General features: G+C 39.1%; 1 protein-coding gene across 1 annotated transcript in view; it reads left to right on the top strand.

Moving 5' to 3' along the window:
• Positions 1 to 22916, top strand: part of UBE2U (ubiquitin conjugating enzyme E2 U) — a 47734-nt gene extending 24818 nt beyond the window's left edge. Inside the window, exons 8-10 of the mRNA XM_044430352.1 lie at positions 2543 to 2624; positions 18933 to 19030; positions 22786 to 22916. Coding sequence (XP_044286287.1) covers positions 2543 to 2624; positions 18933 to 19030; positions 22786 to 22916 — 311 coding nt within the window. The remainder of the gene's footprint in view (positions 1 to 2542; positions 2625 to 18932; positions 19031 to 22785) is intronic.
• Positions 22917 to 24865: the final 1949 nt, after the last annotated feature.

The following is a 24865-nucleotide window of genomic DNA, read 5'->3' on the forward strand; positions in this document are numbered from 1 at the left end:
ATTATTATTAATAATAATAGTAATAGGACTCTAGGATTCAGACACATTGTTTTTAAGTGTATTTAAATATACAGCTTTCTAAAAATATAAGTGAATGATAAAAAAAGATCCAGTCAGGACTATCTAAAATCGTCAAGGCATTAATCATGATGAGGATATGTTGCTTGCAAAGAACATAATTTTGAGAGCAATTGAAACATGATTAAAGTGTAATAATATTGCTCTAATGTATTATTGAGAAATTCTGTATCTTTTTTGAACCTTTAAATAAGTCAGGAAAAAAGAGTAGAGAGTTATTTCTAGAAGTCCAACTAGTATGTATGTGTGTGTGTGTGTGTACAGAAAAATTGTGCACACTTGGGTGAAAAAAGATTTTTAAAAAGAAAGCATGGCCAACTCTCAACAGTTCCTCCAGTGTGCTGCTTGCACACTTTGAAGTGGATGTCAATGACTGTTAAAACAGAGATTCTGAAAGGCAACCTCCATGAAGAAAAAAAACTTTAAAAGGAAAAAAGCTTCAATGAGCCAAACTTTGGCTTGTGAACATGGGGAGAATAGGAAGACAAGTCACTCCTATCACTGTGTGCCCTGGGATACTGATTGCAGAAATGCAGAAAGCAAGAGAAGAATAACCCACAGTGAGCCTGATTGTCTGTCAGGTGTACCATGGGTGGTTCTTGAAGCAACCAGACCACTGTGGCTTACTGCCAGGATGTCTTAGCATGATCTGCAAATATACCCAATATTCACCACTGATTAAAGAGAAGCTAGGACAATATATAAGTTCTTTAACAACTTCAAACAGGGACAAGGAATAGTTAGAACACTAGAATTTAACAGAGCACCAAAAATATAATGATAAAATAATGAGACATAGAAGTTACAAAAATAGTTGTGCGACTGAATTGTATTTCTATTAGTGCTTATCAAGATTATCCTTGTAGCTAAAGTTTCAAACCCATTTCAAACCTAAAGTTTCAAACCCAAACCCAAACTGAGGTACCACAGTGGTACCTCAGTTCATGAACTTAATCCGTTCCATGACTCTGTTTGCTACCTGAATTGGTTGTGAACCAAGTCAAATTTCCCCATAAGGTTCAATTTTAAAAAAGGTTAATCGGTTCTGTAAATAATTTTTTAATCACAAAAATTTGAAACAAAGTATCAAAGAACAACAAAGTAACACAGTGCAGTAGAGAACACTAGCCTAGGTGGTGGGAAGGTTATTGTTTGGAGGAAGAGCCCAAACCATAATCATGTGATCGTGATTGTGCTGGCAGGGCGGGGGGGAGATGGCCACAATTGCGGTTGCACTCATGCAGGGAAGATAGGCGTGATCGTGCTTGAGGGGGAGATAGCTGAGATTGCAGGCACGCTTGTGCAGGGCAATGATTACGATTGCAGCCATCCCCCCCACCCCCCCGAGTGCGATTGCAGTTGCACTCATGCAGGGAAGATGGGCACAATTGCGGATGTGCTCAGGGGGGAGATGGCTGCAATCACGGGCGCGCTCAGGGGGGAGATGGGCGCAATCATGGGTGCGCTCATGCAGGGAAATGATTGCAATTGTGGGCATCTCCCCACCCCCAAGCACGATCGCAATCATCACCCAATGCAGAGTTTGTGACATGAGTCAATTTTTTTTCTGACATTTCTGTTCATGACCTGATATGGTTGTGAACTGAGGCATTCGTGAGCCGAGGTACACTGTACAGCTATAAAGGATAATGCTTATCAGGATTATAACACTGACCAATATTGAAGATGTAATGCTATACCATATTTAAAATGTATCCTGAAAGAGAGGAGAAGAAAAGACATGAACACTCTGGCACACTCCTAGACACCCAACAGCAGTTAAGAAATAGGAATATTGATGCTGCACTGGACCTTAAACTTCATAAAGTTTTCAGCTTTTCCAAATGTGTTTTATTAACTTGCAGGGCCTAGATGGAATAATTAGGTGAAAAAATGGTGTTTCCTCAGATGGGAGGGGCGCCTTCTATTGTATATGGGCAGTAAAATGATATGGTGAGCTATTCAGGTTCAGATACATCCTTTATTCATTGCACCTTGTTTTAAACCATAAACCATCTATTTATCTCTTGAATTGGTACCTCTCTTATTTGATATGGTGTAGCATTTAATAAATGAAAGAAACTCAACATTCTAATCTCTTCTGCCAGGGGCACTTGGGAAAGGCCTCTGGAAACATCATAGACTCAGGTATGTCTCTTAAGATTAGAAGCATAAAAACAGAAAGCAGAGTGAGTCAAAAGGGGCCTCCCGGGCCATCTAGTCTGACTAGAGCTCCACCTAGATCTGCTCATGACATGCCTACCATGTTCATGTCCAGCCTATCCTTAAACACCCTCACCGATGGGGCTTCAGCCACCTTCAGGGGAAGCCCATTCCGTACCCTAGGGGTCCTAACCTTCAGCTTTGATACCATAAACAATGCACAGTCTTGCTGGTCTGATAGATAATATTACCAGTGAAAATATTTATTCTTATATAAGAATATTTCCAATTATATTTCTAGTGTTTGAAGATCCAAACTTCATAGGAAACTGCTACAACTGGTTTGCAGAAAATGTGGCCAAAGGAGAATGGGATGAAAATATGTAGGTATTTTATGAAAAATCACAATGTATACATCTAGGAATCAAAGTTCAACAATCATGATACATGCAATTCTGAAGTGAAAGGCATCAATAATAGATACCAATATATGCCTTTAATGTTAAAGTTATAAAATTAACTCTTACAACAATAAGAGTTTGTGAGCCGCCCTGAGGCTTCGGCGAATGGGGCGGCATAGAAATTTTCTAAACAAACAAACAAACAAACAAACAATAATTCCTTGTAGCAAGGTCAACAGCTGGACTGAATACAATTTTCATGGGATCCAAACATTGTCTTTTGTGAGCCTTGCTTCTTGTGATGGTTTTATAGCTTTTACAAAGAATAGCAGTTATTGACTGCAGGAGGCAGAGTCCTCAAAAACCATGCTTCACCAAAACTGGAAGTAAAACCTTTCAGACATTCTTTTTATGGCCATGCTGGATGAGAAGAGGTGTGTAAGCCCAAGGCTGGCTGATGCTCATTGCTGCGTGTGCATGTCATACTAGACCATGGTTTAGTATACAAACACAACCAATGCAAATACAATCACAACCATGCAAACACAACCAATGCTCATTGAGATGAGACAGTGGATAGACAGATATATATGTAAGTTGGTTGCTTCATCACCAATATTAGGCAGTGAGCCTACCAAGCTAATCATTCTTTTACCCTGCCTTTTTCAGCCTTACAGTGGTTATAGCAAAATATACAGGTGGCAGAGTTATTTTCTCAGTCTGTCCCTCACCAAGCCTTCACTGTTATTTGAAATTGACTTTGGTGACAAAGGAGACTGTGTCTGTGAATCCTTATATGTTATGTTGGTCATGAAGTCATGCCCAATCCATCATGACTCCATGGACATCATTCCTCCAGGCTCTCCTGTCCTCCACCATCCCCTGGAGTTTCCCTAAGCTCACACCAACTGCTTCAGTAATTCCATCTAGCCACCTCATCGTCTGCTGTCCCCTTCTTCTTTTGCTGTCAATTGTTCCCAGCATTAGGGTCTTCTCTAGTGAGTCCTTCCTTCTCATTGGGTGGCCAAAGTATTTGAGTTTCATCTTCTGTATCTGGCCTTCTAAAGAGCAGTCAGGGTTGATCTCCTCTAGGACTGACTGGTTTGATCTCTTTGCAGTCCAAGGGACCTGCAGCAGTCTTCTCCAGACCACAATTCAAAGGCCTCAATTCTTTGGCCTTCAGCCTTCCTTATGGTCCAACTCCCACAGCCATACATTGCAACTGGGAAAACCATAGCCTTGACTATACCCACTTTTGTTGGCAGCGTGATGTCTCTACCTTTTAGCATTTAGTATTTGCCATAGCTTGGGGATAGACTTGGACTATTGTGATGTTGAATGGTTTACTTTGGATTTAAACTGAGATCATTCTGTCATTTTGCAAATTATATTTCAATATTGCTTTTCCTACTCTTTTATTGATTATGAAGGCTACTCCATTTCTTCTGAGGGATTCTTGCCTGCAGTAGTATACCTGATGGGCATATGAATTAATCCACCCATTCCTGTCCATTTTAGATCGCTTATTCCGAAAATGTTGATGTTCACTCTTGTCATCTCATGTCTGACCATGTCCAGCTTACCTTGATTCATAGATCTTACATTCCAGGTTCCTATGCAGTATTGCTCTTACAGCATCAGACTTTCGCTTTCACCACCAGATACATCTGCAACTGAGTGTCTTTTTGGCTTTGACCCAGTCACTTCATTCTGTCTGGCACTACTAGTACTAGCCCTCTGCTCTTCCTCAGTAGCACAATGGACACATTCCAACCTGAGGGTATCATCTTCCGGAATCATATCCCTTTGCCTTTTGGTACTGTCCATGGGTTTTTTATGGCAAGGATACTGGAGTGGGTTGCCATTTCCTTCTCCAGTGGATCATGTTTTGTCAGAGCTCTCTGCTATGACCTGACCGTCTTGGCTTACCCTGCATGGCATAGCTCATAGCTTCATTGCACTATACAAGCCCCTTCACCACGGCAAGGCAGTGATCCATGAATGGGGTGCATCCGTATAACTCTTACTATATATTTTACTTGTTTTCAAATATATTGAAACATCATAGAATCACAGGATAGTAGAGTTGGATGGGGCCATGAAGGCCATTGGATCCAACCCCCTGCTCTTGCAGAACACCAATTTACTCCAACCCACTCTGATGGCTGTCCAAATTCTCGACATCTCATAATTATGTCATATATCTTTATAAATATCGGCTGGAAAATCACTTTATCTCATAGTTTTGTCACAAGCTCATAAAAACCTTATAAAGATCTAATTTGGGGTTCAAATGAAAGGAAAGAAAACCATGCACTAAATGAGTTTATTTTTTCTTTCTGAACAAACTCTTATAGGGTTAATTTTTCTTTGACATAACTTCCCTGTTTTATTTCTCTTAACAGAAGTTCTTTGTGTTCTGCATTTGATAATTGCTTCATTATGCAGAATCACAGCATCCTACGTGACCTGAGAAAACATTCCAAAAACTGGAAATGTCCTTTTTGACCTATCTGTCCATTTAAAAAAAATTTAAACATATTTTTTAGTATAGCATGAACAGTCTGGCCTTGTCTGAGAAAGCAACTTTTGCTGTGAATTAGAGCAGATTTTTCATGTTAATGTCATAGGGGCACGAAAGGAAATTGCAATGGTTTCCTCCTTTCTTCTTGGTTGAACTCATGAGAACAACACCACCTTGCAGTGCCACCTGGTGGCACAAGGTGTTATTTTTACCTGTTGCTTGGTTTGTATGGCAAACGAGAGATTTCCCCAGCAATTGTGTGTCAGGTTAAGCATTGCTGCTAAAATGGTTGTTTGCAGTTCCAACAACCCTTTCATACAGCAAGCAGGAAAAGATGACATGTTTTGGGTAGTTCTGTAGGTGAGAGGGATGGTTGAAAGTAGGCTATTGTATATGAATGGTTCAACAAGATTTTAAAACACAAATAGCATCTCTCAGTTGATCCTACTCAAAAATGCCATTTGTGGTCCAAATCAGGCAGCAAAATTGCATGGGCCACAATTAGTTGTGTGACTACTTCATCATGAGCATAGATTGTCTATCAGGTATTTTCAACAAGAGGTGAAATGTCACTATTCAGCACTAGCTTGCAAGAAAGTTGTAAGATGTAACATTCAAATATTTATAATTTCAGTATAATGAATGCATTGATTTTATAAGCATTATGCATCTGTATATTGTTTACTGACTATAGAATGTGTAATAGAAAATAAGAATTTTGAAAAAGAACAAAAACAATATTGCAGATTGATGCAAAGAAATGGTAATGTGACAACTTTACAGATGTAGCACTGGATTTGCACGGAAAGTGAATGTAAAGTGACAGATAATGCATGCTTTAACATTCAGAGTTTCATTTTTAAGATGTAACTTTGGATAAGAAAGCAAGAATAGCTTGACAGCCATAATTTCAGCTACACACTAAATACAATTATATCACGGTTTTATTATGTAAACTGTCCAGAGTGCCAAAGGGCTATTGCAAAGGTATATAGAAGTGTTAAATAAATAAATCGCAATGATTAAAGCTAAATTGATAAAATTGTTTAAAATAGTTTGCAAGGTTGTTTTTTTTATGCAGCCTTTGTTCTTTTAAATGGAGATGGGAACAGTCAACCACATCAAACTTCCTCTGTACAAGCTTGAACCATGAAAAGAACTGACTGTCTGGAAACTTTAACCACATTGTGAGTTGAGCATTGCAACAGTGGACTTTCCATAATTGGTGGGGAGAGGTTTATACTGGGTCCTTTCAGTTCAGCAAATAGCTGGAGCTTTTAAATGACTGCCACTCAGTGTAGTTGGAGCTGCCATGAGAGGTGCTTTGAGTTCATAGAAACACAGAATAGTGGTGTTGGAAGGGGCCTATAAGGCCATTGAGTTCAACTCCTGTTTAGCACAAGAGTCCGAGTTAAAACATTTTTGACAGATTGCTGTCCAATGTTTCTTGAATGCCTACAGTATGGGAGAGCTCATGACCTCCCTAGATAATTGGCTCCATTGTCATACCCCCCATACAATTTTTATTTATTTTTATTTATTTTCTGATTTATACCCTGCCTTTTTCCTACAAAGGGCTCAAGGCAGCTTACATCTCCTCCTCCATCTTATCCCCACAACAACAACCCTGTGAGGTAGGTTGGGCTGAGAGTCTGTGACTGGCCCAAAGTCACCCAGTTGGCTCCATGGCTGAGCGGGAACTAGAACCCAGATCGTCTGATGTCCTTATGTTTTCTCACTCTGGTGCTTCATAAAGTATTTAAAGAACAAAAACTACAGTGCTTATTACATGAATTAGTCTATTTGTAAGCTTCTGATTCCTACAGAGCTCTTCTGAACTCTGCCTGAAAACATGTTTTAAGATAAAAAGGTTTCAAGAAGTCACTACCTATTACTTGTATCATAAAAAAACTACAGGATTGTGGGGCAGGGGATTCTGTTATTTGCTGGATCCAGTAGATAGCATTATACACCTTTATGCTACATACGTCAAATTGCGTCAGTTATTTACTTCAGTCACTAAGTGATCCTAAACATTTGTTCTTTCCTGATGTATCTGCTGCAATGTCTGGGTAATATCACTAACCACCACCATTTTGTTGTGTGTTTGGACATTCTGCAAGTGCAGTTGATGTCTCCTGACACTAGAGTTTTGGCAGGTTTAGCAGAACCTATGATAGCCCATCAGATTTCCTGTAAGGAGGCATCTCAAATTTAAAACAAAAATCTTTGGTCCTGCCTTTTAATCATTGTATGAGGATGAAATCCTGGGACAGAGTCTATACAGAGATGGGTTGGTTCATTTTTCATAGGCTCTACTTTAAGTGCTGTGGGGCAAAGTAAGCTAGCTGCAGTTTGGGATACTATGGGAAAGGGAAGGGGTAAAACTCATTTTCTGTCTGGACATTGCAGTCTCCAGCATTTGGGGTAGAGGTTTGGTTTTGTCCTTAGTATGTTTCCTGGCTCTGGTGGCTTCACCTTCAGTGATAAGGGAGATTCATGGGAGATGTGTGTGCATTTTGGCTGTGTACGCACAGATTACAGACTGGAAACAGATGCATTCTGCAACAAACTTACAGGCACACATGCACACATAACCAAATTGATGGTAATTATATTAACAGTTTTGTAAACCTACATTATCATTTCAAAGTTTTAGTGTAGACATGAACATCTGAGTTCAATATTTAATAATGGAAATAAACATTTATATTGGAATTTCAACAGAAGCTCTTTGCCTGAGTTTACAATTCCATTTTAATCCTTCTTCTACTTAAAAAGGAAATAGACCAAATTAATTTCTGTTGTAGTGAAAAATTCTTGGTTTATCCATGTGTACTAGGCAGTGTACTTTGAAATTATACGGCAGTGACAAAGATAAACATATATATTGGGAAGAGAATTTCAAATTCAGTGAACAGTGCAAGGGAGGTTAGGGGGGCTTTATTCATACAATGCTCAGAGATAACTTTTTAGTATCCAGTATATTTTAACAGAGGTTCCCTTGTAGTTCTTTAAAAATAATCTGAACCATTTATGCCCTCCTGTGGCTGAAAGAAGAATAACCTATTTAAGTATACTCAGTGAAAGTATATTTTTATTTCACTGTGAAGGATAAATCAAGAGCTTGTACAGACAGTTGATGTTTGGGAGGATAAAAATACCATCATGTTTTATTTATTTATTTATTTATTTATTTATTAAAACATTTTTATGCCGCCCCATTCGCCGAAGCCTCGGGGCAGCTTACAACATAAATAAAACAATAAGTTAAAATATCAATATAAAATAATCTTAATTAAAACACACATTATAAAATAAGCCGCCCTGGCCAGATAAAATTCAATTATATTTAGCATTTAAAATGTTGCTTAAATAAAAAGGTCTTAGCCTGGCGCCGAAAAACAAATAACGACGGCGCCAGGCGGACCTCTCTGGGGAGCGCATTCCATAACTTAGGCGCCACCGCTGAGAAAGCCCTTCTCTGAGTAGCCAGCCTCCTAATTTCTCTCACGGAGGGCTCCCGGAGAAGGGCCTCTCCCGCCGATCTCAGGGGGCGACTGGGCAAATATGGATGTAAGCGCTCCTTCATGTTCAATGAGTTGACTACTTTTCTACTTATGGCTTATCAGGAAGTAGGAATTGAGTTTTTAACAGTAAATAGAATAACAATAGAATCATGCCAGCGCATCAGATTTTCTCCTAGCAACCATTCAAGCAAATTCTGGGAACTTTTATGTGTAAACACTTGTGTCTGCCAGTGACATCCATTTTGGCACATTCTCTCTGTATATCTGCAGAGTAGTTGTTACACACACATTCTTACACACATGTACACACTAAATAGGGGGACAGGGGGAGTTGGTAGAAATGAGGCCTTTGCTTGTTGATATGCCCAGTTGTACTTCTCCCTTCCCTGTAGGATTCAGTTAAAAGCTCTCTTGATAAACTTCTTCATGGTGTGGCCAAACACATCGTTTCCAGTACTTGTAAGGTGCAACCCATCCTTACCAGCAGTCCATATTCCAGGAAGTGTAACCCATGGTCCCAGGATCCAAATCTTTCATGTTGGCACCACCTTTGTAGCCAGGCATTTGCTTGGAGTATTTTTCATTCCCTGTCTGAAAGACTTTTTTCTCCCCTCACCTTTTTTATTTTTTCATCAGAAATAAAATACATAAATGCATACAATGCAATACAAATACATGCCATTAAAAATGTATCAATAATATTAACACCTAGAACCCAACTGATAACTAAAAATAACATTTAAACTGTGCACCCACTCCCCAGGAGACCAATTGTTACCTCCATTTCATTTCATATATTATAACAATTAATAGTATATAATATACTTCAGTTATACCCATATCCCCTCAGAAATTCATATAAACTTGATTAGACTTACAACCTTTACCTTCTATCAATACTGCTTTTACAAAGTCTTTCCATATTTCATTATATTCATTTACTTTTTTATCCCTTTTTAATTTTTTATCTCTGTTGTCAGTTTATCATTAATTACCATATTCCATATTTCGTTATACTATTCATGCCTTTGCATAACCCAGTTCTGTTTCCAATATTTAACTATTACTAACCTGGCTGCCATTATCAAGTTTAAAATCAATTCTTTCTTAACTTAATTTATATCTTGTTTTTCAATCAGCAGCAATAACACAATAATCAATGACTTTTCTAAATCTGTATTTCTCTAATTTCATTAAACACCATAATCCAAATCTTTTGTATATTATCATAATTCCACCACATATGTTTGTTAATTCCAATCCCTTTCCCACATCTCCAAGAAATATTAGAATATTTATCATAAATTTGGTTTAACTTAACTGGTGTTAAATACCATCTCCATATCACTTTATATCCACATTCTTTAATTCTAACTGACATATTCTTATATACTCTTCTATTCCAAATATTCTTCCAATCCTTGTCTTTTATTTCACCTACGTCCAACTCCCAAATTGATTTTAAACTTTTTGTCTGATCCTCTAACTCTATTAATATCCTATAAATTGTAGCAATTCTTCCTTTGCTTGTACATTCTTTCTCAATCACGCATTCTTTCCCAATTGTTTCAAATTTTAATTGTCTTTCTTCCTCTTTAAATTTATCCTCCATCTTTATCCATTTTTTTAATTGAATTAAATTTAACCGATTTAATTTGGCATCTGCCAATATACTCCTTAATTGTGTTATATTTTTTATCTTATTTTTCCAATCTTCCCATTTATATATATGACTATTTTTTAATTTATTAATCCAATCCTTTGATTCTATTTTTGGGAATAGAAAAATTTCTCCATTTCATCTACTGGTGCTAACGGAGAAATTCCCAGAATTAACTGCTGTCTCCATTTTTCCCATACTTCTATCGTATTTTTTTAAGAAGGGATTTTGAATTATCTTAATAATCTTTTTTATATCCTTTTTAAACCAGTATATATCTAAGTGATCACCCATTTCTCTTAATTATTTATTTATTCTTTCTTTAATTAGACAGCTTATATGCCGCCCCCTTTGCATAAGCCTCGGGGCGGCTTACAATCATTAAAATCCTGCCTATAAATACAAAAAAATACATAGAATAAATAAAATGCATAAAATAGTGGAAACAGCCTGGTCAGTTTAAAATCAATAAATAAGCCTTAACAATTAAAATAGCATTTAAATAAAACGCTTTAAATTAAATAAAACTTTAATTCAGTATCGCTCCATATTAGTTCTTTACATTGAGCTATAATATCTGGAACTATCTTTAACTGGTTTGCAACCCAATACTTTTTAACATCTGGCATGCCCAGCCCTCCTTTTTTTTTTTTTTTTTTTGTGATTCATACCATAGTGCTTTACTTAGTCTTGCTCTCTTTCCTCTATTACAATAAACCTCCAATAATTTCTGCATTTCCTTTAATTCTTGATCATAAAACATGATTGGAGTCATCCAAACCAAAAAATTAATCTTTGGCAGAATTTTCATTTTTGTTACTGCTATTCTTCCAATTCATGATAATTTTACCTTTTCATATCTTCCTATTTTATCTTTTATATCTTTCTTTAACTTCTCATAATTTTTCTTCTTTAATTCTTGACTATTTTTTGAAATATCAATTCCTAAGTAGCTAATACTATGTACTATTTTTAATTTATACTTGTCTTTTAATATATCCAGTTATTCACTATTATGATTATTTCACATTTCTGATTTTTCCCAATTTACTTGCAACCCACTATATTTTTCAAATTCCTTCTGTAATACTATCATTTACAATTATGACTGTCATATTTTCTGAATATAATTGATTTATTACTTTCTTAAACTTTGTTCCAAATCCCATCTTTTCTATTAAAATCTTCATTGTTGGCCATTCCACACAATCAAAGGCTTTAAATATATCTAATGCTAATATACTTGTCTTTAAGTTTTACTTCTCAATATAGTAATTAATATTTAATACTTTCCTTACTACATCTGACATTTGTTGTCCTCTTATAAACCCACACTGATCATTCTTTATATATTTATCTTTAAATTTATTCAATCTATTTACCAATATTGCTGTAAAAATCTTAGCATCTTGATTAATAAGAGATATCGGTCTATAAGATCCAGGGTTTGTAAGGTCTTAATTAGGTTTTGCTATCAATACTATCATGGATTGTTTCCAAGAACTTGGAATTGTTTCCCCTTCCATTGTTTTATTAAACACCATTTTCATCTTAGGGACTAATAATTTTTTAAAATTTGTATAATATGTAACACCCAATCCATCAGATCATGGTGCTTTACCTATTTTCAGTTTATTAATAACTTCCAATATCTCTTCTTCTTCTATTTGCGTTTCCATAATTTCTTTATCCTCTTCTCGATTTTACAATTTAAATTCTTTTCTATATATGTCTGACCGTTTTTCACATCTATTTCATTTCCCATATATAACTTTAAAAAAAAAACCTTTGAAAAGTTAAAACTTTCTCTTTCATCTTGTTATATCTTTCCCCTTTTTCATTCTTTATTACTCCAATTAAACTTTTTGCCTTTTTGACTTGTGTGGCTCTGGCCAGCATTTTGGAATTTCTATTACTACTTTCATAAAATTCTCTTTTCAAATAAATTAGATTTCTTTGAACTTGTTCTATTTCACTATTTTGTCATTCTTTTCTTTTAGCTGTTAAATCTAACATAATTTTGTTTTCTCTGCTTTTTATATAATTGTTCTTTAATGTCCTCTTCTAATCTTGTTATATGTTGCTCTTTTTGTTTTTTATATTATATGAATATTTTATTCCTAACCCTCTCACCACTGCTTTCATTATTTCCCATATTACACTTATATTATTACCTCCTTTTTCATTTATTTGTCATATTTCTTTTATTTCATTTTTCATTTTTTTCTAAGATCTCATTTTTAAAAATCCTTAAATCTATTATCCACCTGTTTCCCTTATCTATAATCACATTTTATTTCCATTTCCATTGTTATCATTGCATGGTCTGATATTTTAATTACTTTTATATCCACATTTACTATCTTAGACAATATTTCTGGTGTTACAAATATATCATCTATTCTTGTAAAATGTATAACTTTTCTGATTACCATGTAATTCTCTTCAAACATTTTTAATCTATTTCTATTAATAAATCTACTTAAGTCTGTGTTATTATATTTTATATCTGCCTTTGATGGGTTAGATTTATCTTTTTCTTTATCAATAACCATATTATAATCATCCACCATTATCACATTATCTTTTTATTTCTTCTGTTTCTTTATACACCTTATTATAAAACTCTCTTTGATTTATATTAAGTGCATATAAATTAGCTAAAGTCACCTCTTATCCATAAATCAAAACTTGTATTATAAGAAATCTCCTCATATGATCCCTTTTTATAACTTTTATTTTAAATTCACATCTTTTAGCTACAATAATTGCTATTCCTCTTGCTTTTGATGTGCCATTTGCTTTTTCATATACATCTGCCCAATACAATTTTAATTCATTCACCCCATCTTTCTTTTGATGTGTTTCTGGTAAAAATATAGTATCCGCTTTCTCCTTATGAATAGATTTTTCAGTTGTGGCTCATTTATGTTTTTCTCCCAAGCCGTTTAAATTCCAAGACACTATCTTCAATGTTTTTCCCAGTTTTTAAATACATCAAATATTCTTTTTGGTCTCCATGTGTAACTAAATAAACACTCCAACAAAAACTTAACAAAAACACAATTATATTTACCTCATACTAAACTCTTTCTGCCACCATATCCCCCACCACATTCCTATATACAAACCCCACTATCCATCTTCTGGAGATTTTCTCCTTCCCGCTGCTTTGGGCTTCTGGGGGGCGGGGGGGAGGAGCCATTCCTGTATGGACCCCAGACACCCTCTCTACCCTCCCTGACCATCTGTACCCTTTTATTATATACTCAAATTTCTATATTTCTCACTTATCACTACTTATTATTTCAGAAATATTCAATAACAACCACAATATATTTTCTCTATATATTACATATAGATTTTCTTGTCTTTTCTTACTTCCTTCTTCTGTCTCTGCTCTTCTTTCCATTTCTACAGAGAGTCTGAACCTCCTGCTGCAATATACAATTTCTCCTTCTCTGGCCGATCTACTTTCCTCTTCTCTGTCATCCTTCTTGAAAATATAGGCATATCCATTGATTTCTGCATTTTTGTGGCATATTAATAATCGATAATTTCAAGCTCCTTTAGTAACTTCAGCGCTTCCTCCTTTGTATCAACTCTGTAATATTTTCCATTATATGAAAACCTCAAAAAATCGGGAAACCCCAGCTATATTTAATGAATGTTTTCTTTAATATTTGGCAAACTTGGAACTTATTTTTCCTCCATTATGAAGTCTCAGTACATAAATCAGAAAAAACTTGAATCTGGTAACCTTTGAACATAATTGATGTCATATTCTGTAATTTCCTCCTCAATTGTTCTTTTTTTGCATATTAGTTGGGAGACTTGCTTGGCGGTGACAGCCAGGTCACGTCGTTTCCTATATATAGAGGGAGGGTTTTTCTCACAGAGGGTCCGAGAGGCGATGAGGGGGGAAAACATCCTTGACTTGGTCTTGACCAATAGGGAGGAGCTGATAGATGAAGTATAGAGTAGGGGAGCTCTGGATGCAAGTGATCACTCCATCCTTTGCTTTGAGACCAGGGGACTAGGGATGTGCACCAGGTCAAGCACTAGATGCTGGGACTTCAAGAGGGCCAACTTTGGCCAACTGAAGGCCAGACTGGGGAAAGTCTCCTGGGATAGGTTACTGGAAGGTAAGCGAGTTGAGGAGGGGTGGATAGCACTCAAAAGGGAGGTTTTGGAGGCTCAAGCCTTGACGATACCTCTAGTTAGTTAGGTGGGGAGGCGGAGGAGAGTGCCGCCATGGATGCGAAAGGAGGTGGTTAGAGGGATTAGACAAAAGAGGAACCTCCATAGGAAATGGGTACTGGGGAAAATAGACAAAAGTGTATACCGGGAGGAGGAGGCCCGTTGCAGAAGGGTTCTTCGCAAGGCTAAGGCTGATTACGAGCTGAGACTTGCCAAGAATATCAAGAGCAACAAAAAGGGCTTCTTTCATCATGTAAATTGGAAGAGGAAGGGGAGACAAGTGGTGAGACCACTAAATAAGGAGGAAGGAGATCCAGTGACTGATATGAGGGAACAGGCACGGATGCTAAATGACTATTTTGCCTCTGTGTTCTCCCCAAAGCAGGATGGGGGATATCCGCATAGAAGCTTAGATGAGGCTGGGGACTTAGGGGCACAGATTAGAGTCACCCCCCTTGAAGTCGAGGGGCTCCTCAGGGCATTGGACATTACAAAGGCGCCAGACCCTGACGGGTTATACATGAGAGTACTTAGAGAGTTGGCTGGGGTTCTCTCACGCTCACTGGCCTCCATTTTTGAGATCTCGTGGAGAACGGGTGTAGTTCCAGAGGACTGGAGGGTGGCATCAGTGGTCCCAATTTTCAAAAGGGGTAGTAGAAGGGACATGGGGAATTAAAGACCAGTTATCCTTATGCCCATTGTAGGAAAAACAATGGAAAGGCTCATAATAGAGAGAAATCTAGTGATGCTAGATAGGGAAGGGAGGCTGACAGCCACATAACACGGCTTCCGCAAAAACAGGTCCTGCCAGACAAACCTTGTGGAATTCTATGACAAGGTTTTGGGATGGCTAGATGGAGGGGATGCAGTGGATGTGGTTTACCTGGATTTCAGCAAGGCCTTTGACAAAGTGCCCCATGATATCCTGGTGGAGAAACTGAGGAGTTTTGGGATACACCAAAGCACTGTCCGGTGGATTACGGCATGGTTGACTGACCGAAAGCAGAAGGTAACCATTAGTGGGGAATCATCGGGATGGCGGCCAGTGACAAGCGGGGTCCCCCGGGGCTCTGTCCTGGGGCTGATCCTGTTTAATCTTTTCATTAATGACATGGAAGAAGGAGTGAACAGTCTGCTGATCAAATTTGCAGACGACACTAAAACTGGAGCAGTGGCCACAACTGAGGAACAGGTACTTCAGATCCAAAAGGATCTGGACAGACTATGGAAGTGGGCAGGAGACAACAGGATGGCATTCAATGTGGATAAGTGCAAGGTCTTGCACTTGGGGCATAGGAATAGCTGTCATAAGTACAGGTTAGGGGACAAGTGGCTGGAGAGCAGCACTTGTGAAAGGGACCTCAGGGTACTGGTTGACTGCAGGCTAAACATGAGTCAGCAGTGTGATGCAGTGGGCAAGAGGGTGAATGCCACCCTTGGTTGCATAGCCAGAAGTGTGGCTTCTAGATCAAGAGAGGTATTACTACCACTCTACACGACTCTGGTGCGCCCGCAACTAGAGTATTGTGCTCAGTTTTGGGCCCCTCATTACAGAAAGGATATAGCCAGGTTAGAGTCAGTACAGCGTAGGGCCACAAGGTTGGTGGCCGGTTTACAGGGGGTGGGGTATGAGGCGAGACTGAGGGAACTGGGCCTCTTCAGCCTGGAGAAGAGGAGACTCAGAGGGGATATGTTGACGACATACAGGTATGTGAGGGGATGTCACATGTGAGGGGATGTCACATGGAGATGGGTAGAGACTTGTTCTCCCCTGCAGAGGAAGGCAGGACGCGCTCCCACAGAGCAAAGCTCAGGGAGCCAAGGTTCCATCTGGATGCCAGGAAGCACTTCCTGACAGTTAGGACCCCAAGGGTGTGGAATGGGCTTCCACAAGAGGTCGTTGAGGCCCCATCAGTGCAGGTGTTCAAGGATAGGCTGGACGTCCACATGGTGGGCATGTCGTGAGCGGAGCCGGCTGGTGCCGGAGGTCAGACTAGATGGCCGGGAGACCCCTTCTGACTCGCTCTGTTTCTATGTTTCTATGACCAGAATCAAACCACTATGTCTCTTGGCATTTTTCTTCCAGCTCTTCTTGGGCCAACTCTATGTATTTCATCAATATCATATCTTGTAAAGGAGACATCTGGAAGAATAGATTTAACCCAATTCAATATTGATTGAATCAGTTTATCTTCATTCTCATTCCCATCTTCTGGATATCCTTTAAGGCATAAATTTGATCTTCGTTGTCTGTCCCAGATCTCAGTCATGCTTTTAGGGACCTGATCTATCTTGGTCATCTGATTTTTTAACTTTTTATCTTGTTCTTCCATCTGAATTTTCATTTATGTGATTATTTGTTTATTCTCTTGAGTTTGTTTAGTTAAATCTTTTATTCTTCCACTCATATTATCTATTTTGACATTTAATTTCTTTACATCTTCTTTCAAATCTGTCTTCATTTCTCTAAATTCCTGTAAAAATATATCAAGCTTGTCTGGTTGTGTTGATGATTGATGTGCTGGTAAGATCTTTGATTTTTCTGTTGATGATCTTTTTTCTCTTCCCTCAGGAGTCTCCTCTTCTGCTTCAGCTTGCTGTTGCAAGTCTAGCTTCTATACTACTCTTTGCTGTCGCAGTTCCACTGCTCTGTCTAAACTCTTTTCATCTTCTTTTATTACCTTGAAAGTGGACACTTACTGCTCTTGTGCTCTCACCTTTTCTTCAACTGGGTTACTAACTTGCACTAGTTGCACATGCAGGACATGTTGACTTCAGGCAAGAAAACAAACTTAGCACAGATGTTGCAGTTCGCTACCACTGAGTGGTCTTCTCAGTCCATTCTTTCTGCTGCCTTTTTGATTCTAGATTGCCAGGCCTGTTGTGACAACCAGAGATTTCTCCTGCTTTCCCTGAAGGTTAACAACACATTCTACCAGTAAATGGGAGTGTGTTACAAGGAAGAAAACAAAGTGGGGGGGACTTAAATTGAGTGGGGAGGAGAATGGGGGAAGGTAGGAAACTCCCCCACCAGTGTACTCCTGTTTGCTCTCCCTGATAGTTCACTCTGGTCAATCACTCTGGAAGCTTGGCTGCTTGTATCCCAGAGTTCCTAGATCAGCTGGGGCAGCTTCCTTTGATCTGCTCAGTTAGGAGTCAAGAATGAGAATAAATCACTGTACCCACACAACTGCTGCTACTAATCAGGCAACTCCCTTTCAGTTGCAGCTCTCAGGAGCACATGGTCTTTTGGAAGAGATTGTTTTCAGACCTAGGCGAGACCCATCACCCCTTTCCCCCCTCCTGACTTTTTCTTTTCTTCCACTGCAACTCTGCGCATTGCAGTAATCTGACATGGAGGTTAACAAAGCATAGACAATTGAAGCCTGGTTATCCTTGTTCATAGAGGCGTATAGCTGGACAGCCAATAAAACTTGGAAGAATGTACTCTGTGATCCTCAAGTGACAAAATAGGCTCCAGAAGAACCTTCATGGGGAGTATAAACCCATCTAGAGCAGGTTGAGCACCCCACATCCAATCAAATGAACCACACACTAACAGCATATCAATCTTGTCTGAATTAAGTTTCAGGCATCAGTTATAGCGCTTATCTGATCCATTATTGCAAGCCACCAACAGATCAAGGAGAACTAACATGATCACACTTTCCCTGTCTCTCTCATGGCATACACCATTTGGGACAACCAGGTTTGCTTTTATATCAAAACCAGGTCATTGGTTTTATCCAAAAGCATCTGGAGCTGCTGGTAATCAGCCATAAATGCAGGAAGCAAACATTTGCTCTTGACCTAAAAGTATTAAGATGTTCCAGGTTTAAGGAGGACTATAGAATCTCACCTCTACTGCTGTCAGCCTGGATCCTTGCAAGGAGGTATTTTGGGCCTAGCTGGAGATTCTATTCCTGCCAGTTTTTATAGGACAAGGGCAAAGATCCAGTACAGAAGTGACCCTGTCAGTGTCCTTGTGCTCTACCAACTGAAACTCATGCAGGAAACTTGGACAAGGCGGTGCTCTGGATATTTAATCTGATTCATCTGCTGTAAAAGAGTCCTCCTCATGCTTAATAGTTAAGACCTACAGCTGGTCCAGAGTACTGTTTTGTTATTTTGCTGAATGGTAGGTAAAGTCGTAACTACGCTGCAGAGAAAGGCACCATTCATGCATGCTGAAATATTTTTTTCAGCTGAGAATTCTCGTGCCTGTATCTTCACATTTTTTCTTGCACATAAACTGAAAATCTGTGAGATTTCTAAGGTTTTGTTGATGTTATAGTAATAAATAAAACTATATTTGTGATTATGCTCCAAATCATGCTCAATCATATTCCTTTTTCTGGAATTATTCTTCATTTAAGGTATCGATTTATCATCTCTGAGTGTATTGAAAAACAAAAGAGACAAAAATTATTAGATAGCCAGACAGGTAGTCATCATATCTCAAGCTCTACTCCAGGTAAGACAGGAACATATTTAAGCCTGATAAGTTATAATCAATGTGCCTTTGTTTCTTATTTGTTGAACAGATGCTGGATTTCCATAGTGGAAGAATCCATTATTGGGGGCAAGCCACTGTGAGTTGCCATGTCATGTGAACCCAGACAGTTTCCCACAGGGTGGCTTGTGACTTGTCTTTGGGCTTTTTCTAGGAACTGTTGTGCTCACAGTTGTGGTACCATCTGAAACCAGGGCAATTGAACCTGTTATGGATACCAGGAAGTGTGAGTGAGACTTTTGGAAAGAGTTTTTTTTTTTTTTTTTTTTTTTTTTTTGACAAAACCCCTTTATTTGCATTTGCAATGTTCATCTGGGCCAGCAGCAGAGACAGTCACTCCAGAAGCACCCAAGTGGCAACTGTCAATGGTTCAGTCCCTCCACCCATCTGCAAGTCCTCTCACATTCAGTGTAACTTTTTTAACGTCCTCACATCCCCTCGGATACCACATGCTGTGATCTCTGAATTGACAACCAATGGCATCTCCTTCACAGTGCCCAAACTGAGGGCACTGTCACTGCTTTGTCACCCCTTTTTTGTACCCTAACGTGCACAAATATTTTCATTCTTTTACATTCTAAAAGAATGTACATTTCCATGAGTCCAAAATGGGCAACCTCATCTGAGAACTGTCATGGAGGGGGGTCTTCTGGTAAGGTATTGCAAGCAGCCACTACAAATATTGACCCAAAGAGATTGCAAAGAGGTTGATTTTTGACCTTGCTTTCCTTGACAGTTGTCAAAAGGTGAGCTATAGAGGGAAAACAAAGCCTTGAGTGATTTTTGCCTGCAAAGGGTGATGGCCTTTAGATGACCCCTTTCGCAGTGAGATTCGCTCCTTGTTTCAGCTGGACCTGGCTCTTCTTGGTATCCTGCATCTTTCCACCCTTAGCTGAAACTCATGTGGTCAGGAAGATGGAACAGTGAGAGCTGTTCCCCTTTTACCAGAGTACAGAACTTTTGACAGTTTGCCTCTTGACAGCTGCCACAGGAAAACAAAGACAGAAATAAACACCTTTGTAGCTTCTTTGGGTCGATATACATGTGGGTGCCTGCTGTACTTTGACAGTAGGCAGCCTCCAGGATACTATCAAAGCAAAGTTGACTGTTTTGGATCTGCGCAAGTGTGCATTTACCAAAGTTCAATTAGAAAATTATTTTTTTGAAATTACAAAAATATGTACACAAATTTCGGTTGCAAAAAAAATCATGACAAAGTAGTGGCAGCCCCTTCAACGTACCAGTGGGGCCCTGAATGTCAATGCATGATTTCTGGGGGAGGGCGGGGTTGGAAATAGGGAAAGGGTGGGATGTCGTGGTGAATGAAAGAAAGGCTTGTGATTATGGTGAGGAGAGGAGACAGCAGCTTTAGCAACCAAGTCCCATTGGATGCCAGCTCAGGAACAAGAGGGCAGACAACTCACAGGGAACTTGATTGTCTGTTGGGTGGGTTGTGGGTGGTTTTACAAATACATTTAACTTAATTGCAGGGTGGGTTGTCATGGCATAAAGATCTTGACCATCCTTCTCTCATCTTCCCACAAGGCTGAACTCTTGATGGTGAGCTTTTCCCAACATTCAAGTTGTGGCACATCATATCTAGGAAAGTGTAACACTTTGGTATACCGTTCCTATTGTAAAAGTCCTGTGAACATTCATCTATCAGCTTTTCCCTGTTTTTGGTGAAAAGCAACAAGATTAATGCCACCCACCTTCTACTTTCTGAAATTATTTTCTGCCTTCTGCATACATTATGATCTTGCTAAAGGGACTTGTGGATAAAGGCCAAAAAATTATTGGGACACACTTTCAATGATTGCATATAAAGTTCCTGTAATAAATTTCAGTTGTCAGAGGTAACATAAAGTTTTCATTTAAAACTGGTTTAGTAAACTTTACTGTTGGATCTTTGGCCAGTAGTTTTTTCTGTTGACTCTACTGCTGCTCTCTGTAAACTACAGTAATAAATCAGAAAGAACAAAATTTGTCTATCAATATGTATGAATACATTTATTTATTTATTTTATTAGAACATTTCTATGCTGCCCCTTGCCGAAGCCTCGGGGCGGCTTACAACACAATAAAATACAATGAAATACAAAAATAACAATATAAAATTAAAATTAACAATATAAAATAAATAAAAAATATAAAATATAAAAGAAGTCGCCCTGGCCAGATAGAAGTCGCCCTGGCCAGATATTTAACATTTTTATACCTTAATATTTAACATTTTTATACCTTACTATTGCTCAATGAGCCCAGGTGACTAACAGTGTGCATTAAAACAATATAGGTACCATCCAAGTACCTAGAGAGGTCATAGAATGGAAGAGTTGGAAGGGGGAATAAAGGCCATCAGGTCCAATCCACTGCTGTTGCAGGACACTGCATTATACCATCCCACCCAGATTGCTGTCCAGTTTCTTTTTGAATGTCCCTAGGGTGGGAGAGCCCACCACCTCTCTAGGCAGCTGGTTCCACTGTTGTAGTGGTCTGACAGTGAGGAAGCTTTTCCTGATGTCCAGCTTGAATCGGGGTTGTTGCAACGGGAATTTGCTCTCCCTGTTCACTCACTCTAGTCACTCACTCCCTGGGACCTTGCCTGCTTGTGTCCCAGAGGTCCTAGACCAGCTGGGACAGCTCGCTCTGCTCTGCTCTGCTAGGAGTCCGGAACCAGAATCATGATCGTGGGCTCCCCTACACTAGAAATATTCAGGAAAAAACTGGACAGCCATCTGAATGGGATGGTGTAATTTGGCATCCTGCAACAGCAGGGGGTTATACCTGATGGCCTTCTTGGACCCTTCCAACTCTACCATCCTGTGATTCTATGACCTCCCCCAGTCGATCCATGTAGATATTAAACAGCATGAGGGACTGAATGGAACATTCCATGAGGTATAGAATGTCACTTCATGACATAAGTGCCATGGGGACAAAGTACTATTCCCCAGCAACACCGTCTGGAATTGGTTTGCCAAGTATGAGCAAAACAATTGCAGAGCAGTTTCTTCAATTCCCAACCTGGCCAGCCTATCCAGAAAGACATCATGGTCGATAGTGTTGAAAGCTGCTTTGAGGCCCAGGAGAATTAACAGGGTCACACTCCCCTTGTCTTTCTCCTGGCAAAGGTCATCTCACAAGGTGAACAAGGCACTCTCCATCCCAAAACCAGAACTGAAATCTGATTCAAATGGAACTAGATAATCTGTTTCCTCCAAAAATGGTTGGAGCTGCCCAGCCACCAACTACTCAAAAAGGGGGTGTTTGTTACAGGCCTATAGTTGCTAATGCTCTCTGTGTCCAGGTTTGGCTTTTTTAGGAGTGGTTTTATCACAGCCTCCTTGCTCCTGCTAGGAGTATCCTAAAACATGGAGGCAAGAATGGAGGTCTTCCAGATGTGGGTTAATCCTCAGAAGTTTCATACTATGGTTGGGACATCTGCAACATGGGAGAAGTTTGTTCTGTAAGACTGAAGAGGTGTAAGAACCCAACCTTGGTAAATAGCTTAACCGTCTTTTCCTTAACACCTCTATAGGTGATTACATAGTCTCCCAAGGCAAGTATTTGTCTAGAATTGCAGAACATGATTCTTTTTCTCTAATTCTCAGAAAAATAATTCTCAGTTTAAATAATTGCTACCACACTGTTTTGCAAAATGATTTTTAATGATTTTTTTCTTTTTGTTTCCTTTTGCATAATTGCCATCATAGTTGGATCTCAAACTACTTCTGCTCTGGAGTTTAAGAAGAAAGACGGAAGCCAAGATGAGGAGCAATGGGAGAAAGAAGCAGAAGATCTGGTACTCTGGTCCACAAGTCTTGATCAAAGAAGATGGGATTAACCTATGTTCATCAGTGTAATTAAGCTTAAGCAAATTACTTATTTGCTTATTCAATAGGATATTAACCAAGAGAACTAGTATGAAGTTTGAAAAGATAGTGATTTTGAGAAAGTGGTGTATTTTCGTGGCTAAGGGTCTTTAGTCTCCCGGAAACACAATAATTCTCTTGTTAAAAAGAGCACATATGCAGAAAGGTATGTGGACAGGGTATTCTTGTTGATTCAGATCACCAAGCTTGGCTTCATTCAAAGTGTTTCATTCGTTGTGGAGAAAGGATGCAAATGAGCTTTAGCATCATAACATAAGGGAGTGAGGCCACAATTTGACTTACCAATTCCTTGCAAAGAAATACGGAATTGCAAGAATAGCATCAGGAAGGTTAAAGCAGGAAATGAACTGAGAATAGCAATGGAATGCTCAGCACAACAAGAAAGCCTTCTTCAGGTACATCCAGAACAAAAGACATGAGAAAGAGAAGGGTGCCCTGCTTCTTAAAGTGGATGGCAGAGTGACAAGGAAAAGGCAGAGGCGCTCAATTCCTACTCAATTCCTACTTCTCAGTCTTCACCCGTAAGAGCAATCAAGAGGACGTTCGAGCTGAAAGTGAGAGATGGCAGCCCAAGATTGACAGACAAATGGTCAAGGAATATCTAGGTAGAATAAACACTTTCAAGTCTCCAGGGCCTGATGAACTTCATTCCTGAGTCATAAAAGAACTAGCAGATGAATTCTGAGAACCACTGGCTATTATCTTCAATAAATTTTGGAAAACAGAAGACGTCTCAGATGACTGGAGAAGGGCTAATGTTGTTCCTACCTTCAAAAAGGGGGAAAAGATGTACCTGGGAACTATAGACCAGTTAGTCTGACTGCTCCAGAATTTTTCCAGAGAAATATGTCATTATCTATTAGAATCATTTAAAAAAATCCATCTGCAAGCATCTTGAAGAAAATACAGTGATTAATAGAAGCCAGCATGGATTTATCAAAAACAAATCCTGTCAGACTAATGTAATCTCATTTCTTGACTGGATAACCTCCCAAATGGACACAGGGGACACTGTGAACACAGCCTAGCTAGACTTTAGCAAAGCTTTAGACATAGTGCCACTTTACATTCTGATAAGCAAATTAGCAAAAAGTGGACTAGATGGAAAAACTATTAGGTGGATCCAAAATCAGCTGCTAAAGCAGACACAAAGAGTGCTCATCAATGGCACCTTCTCAAACTGGAGGGAGGTAACTAGTGTCGTGCCACAGGGTTCAGTCCTGGGCCCAGTGCTCTTCAACATCTTTATGAATGATATGGATGAGGAAGGACAAGGAAAAATAATCAAATTTGCAGACAATACAAAACTGGAATAGCAAACACCCTAAAAGACAGAATGAAGATTCAGGGCAATCTTGATAAACTTGAACACCTGGGCTGAAAGCAACAGAATAAGATTCAATAAGGACAAGGACCAAGTCCTCCACATAGGAAAAAGAAACCAAATGCATCAATACAAGATGGGGAATATATGAGTAAACAGAACTGAGCAGGAAAAAGATCTCAGAATAATTGTGGACAATAGGCTAAGTATGAGACATCAATTCCATGCAGCTGCAAAAAGGGCAAATGCTATTTTGGGATGCATTAACAGAATTATTTCTTATAATTCCAAATCACAAGAAGTAGTAGTTCTTCTATACTGCTCACCAGTCAGACGTAGAAACATAAAAACAGAGCGAGTCAGAAGGGGTCTCCCAGGCCATCTAGTCTGACCTCCGGCACCAGCCGGCTCCGCTCACGACATGCCCACCATGTGGATGTCCAGCCTATCCTTGAACACCTGCACCAATGGGGCCTCAATGACCTCTCGTGGAAGCTCATTCCACACCCTCGGGGTCCTGTCAGGAAATGCTTCCTGGCTTCCAAGTGGAACCTTGGCTCCCTGAGCTTTGCTCCA

This window comes from Varanus komodoensis, unplaced genomic scaffold (assembly GCF_004798865.1).
Source record: "Varanus komodoensis strain SLA01 unplaced genomic scaffold, ASM479886v1 scaffold20_1, whole genome shotgun sequence".
Lineage (NCBI taxonomy): Eukaryota > Metazoa > Chordata > Lepidosauria > Squamata > Varanidae > Varanus > Varanus komodoensis.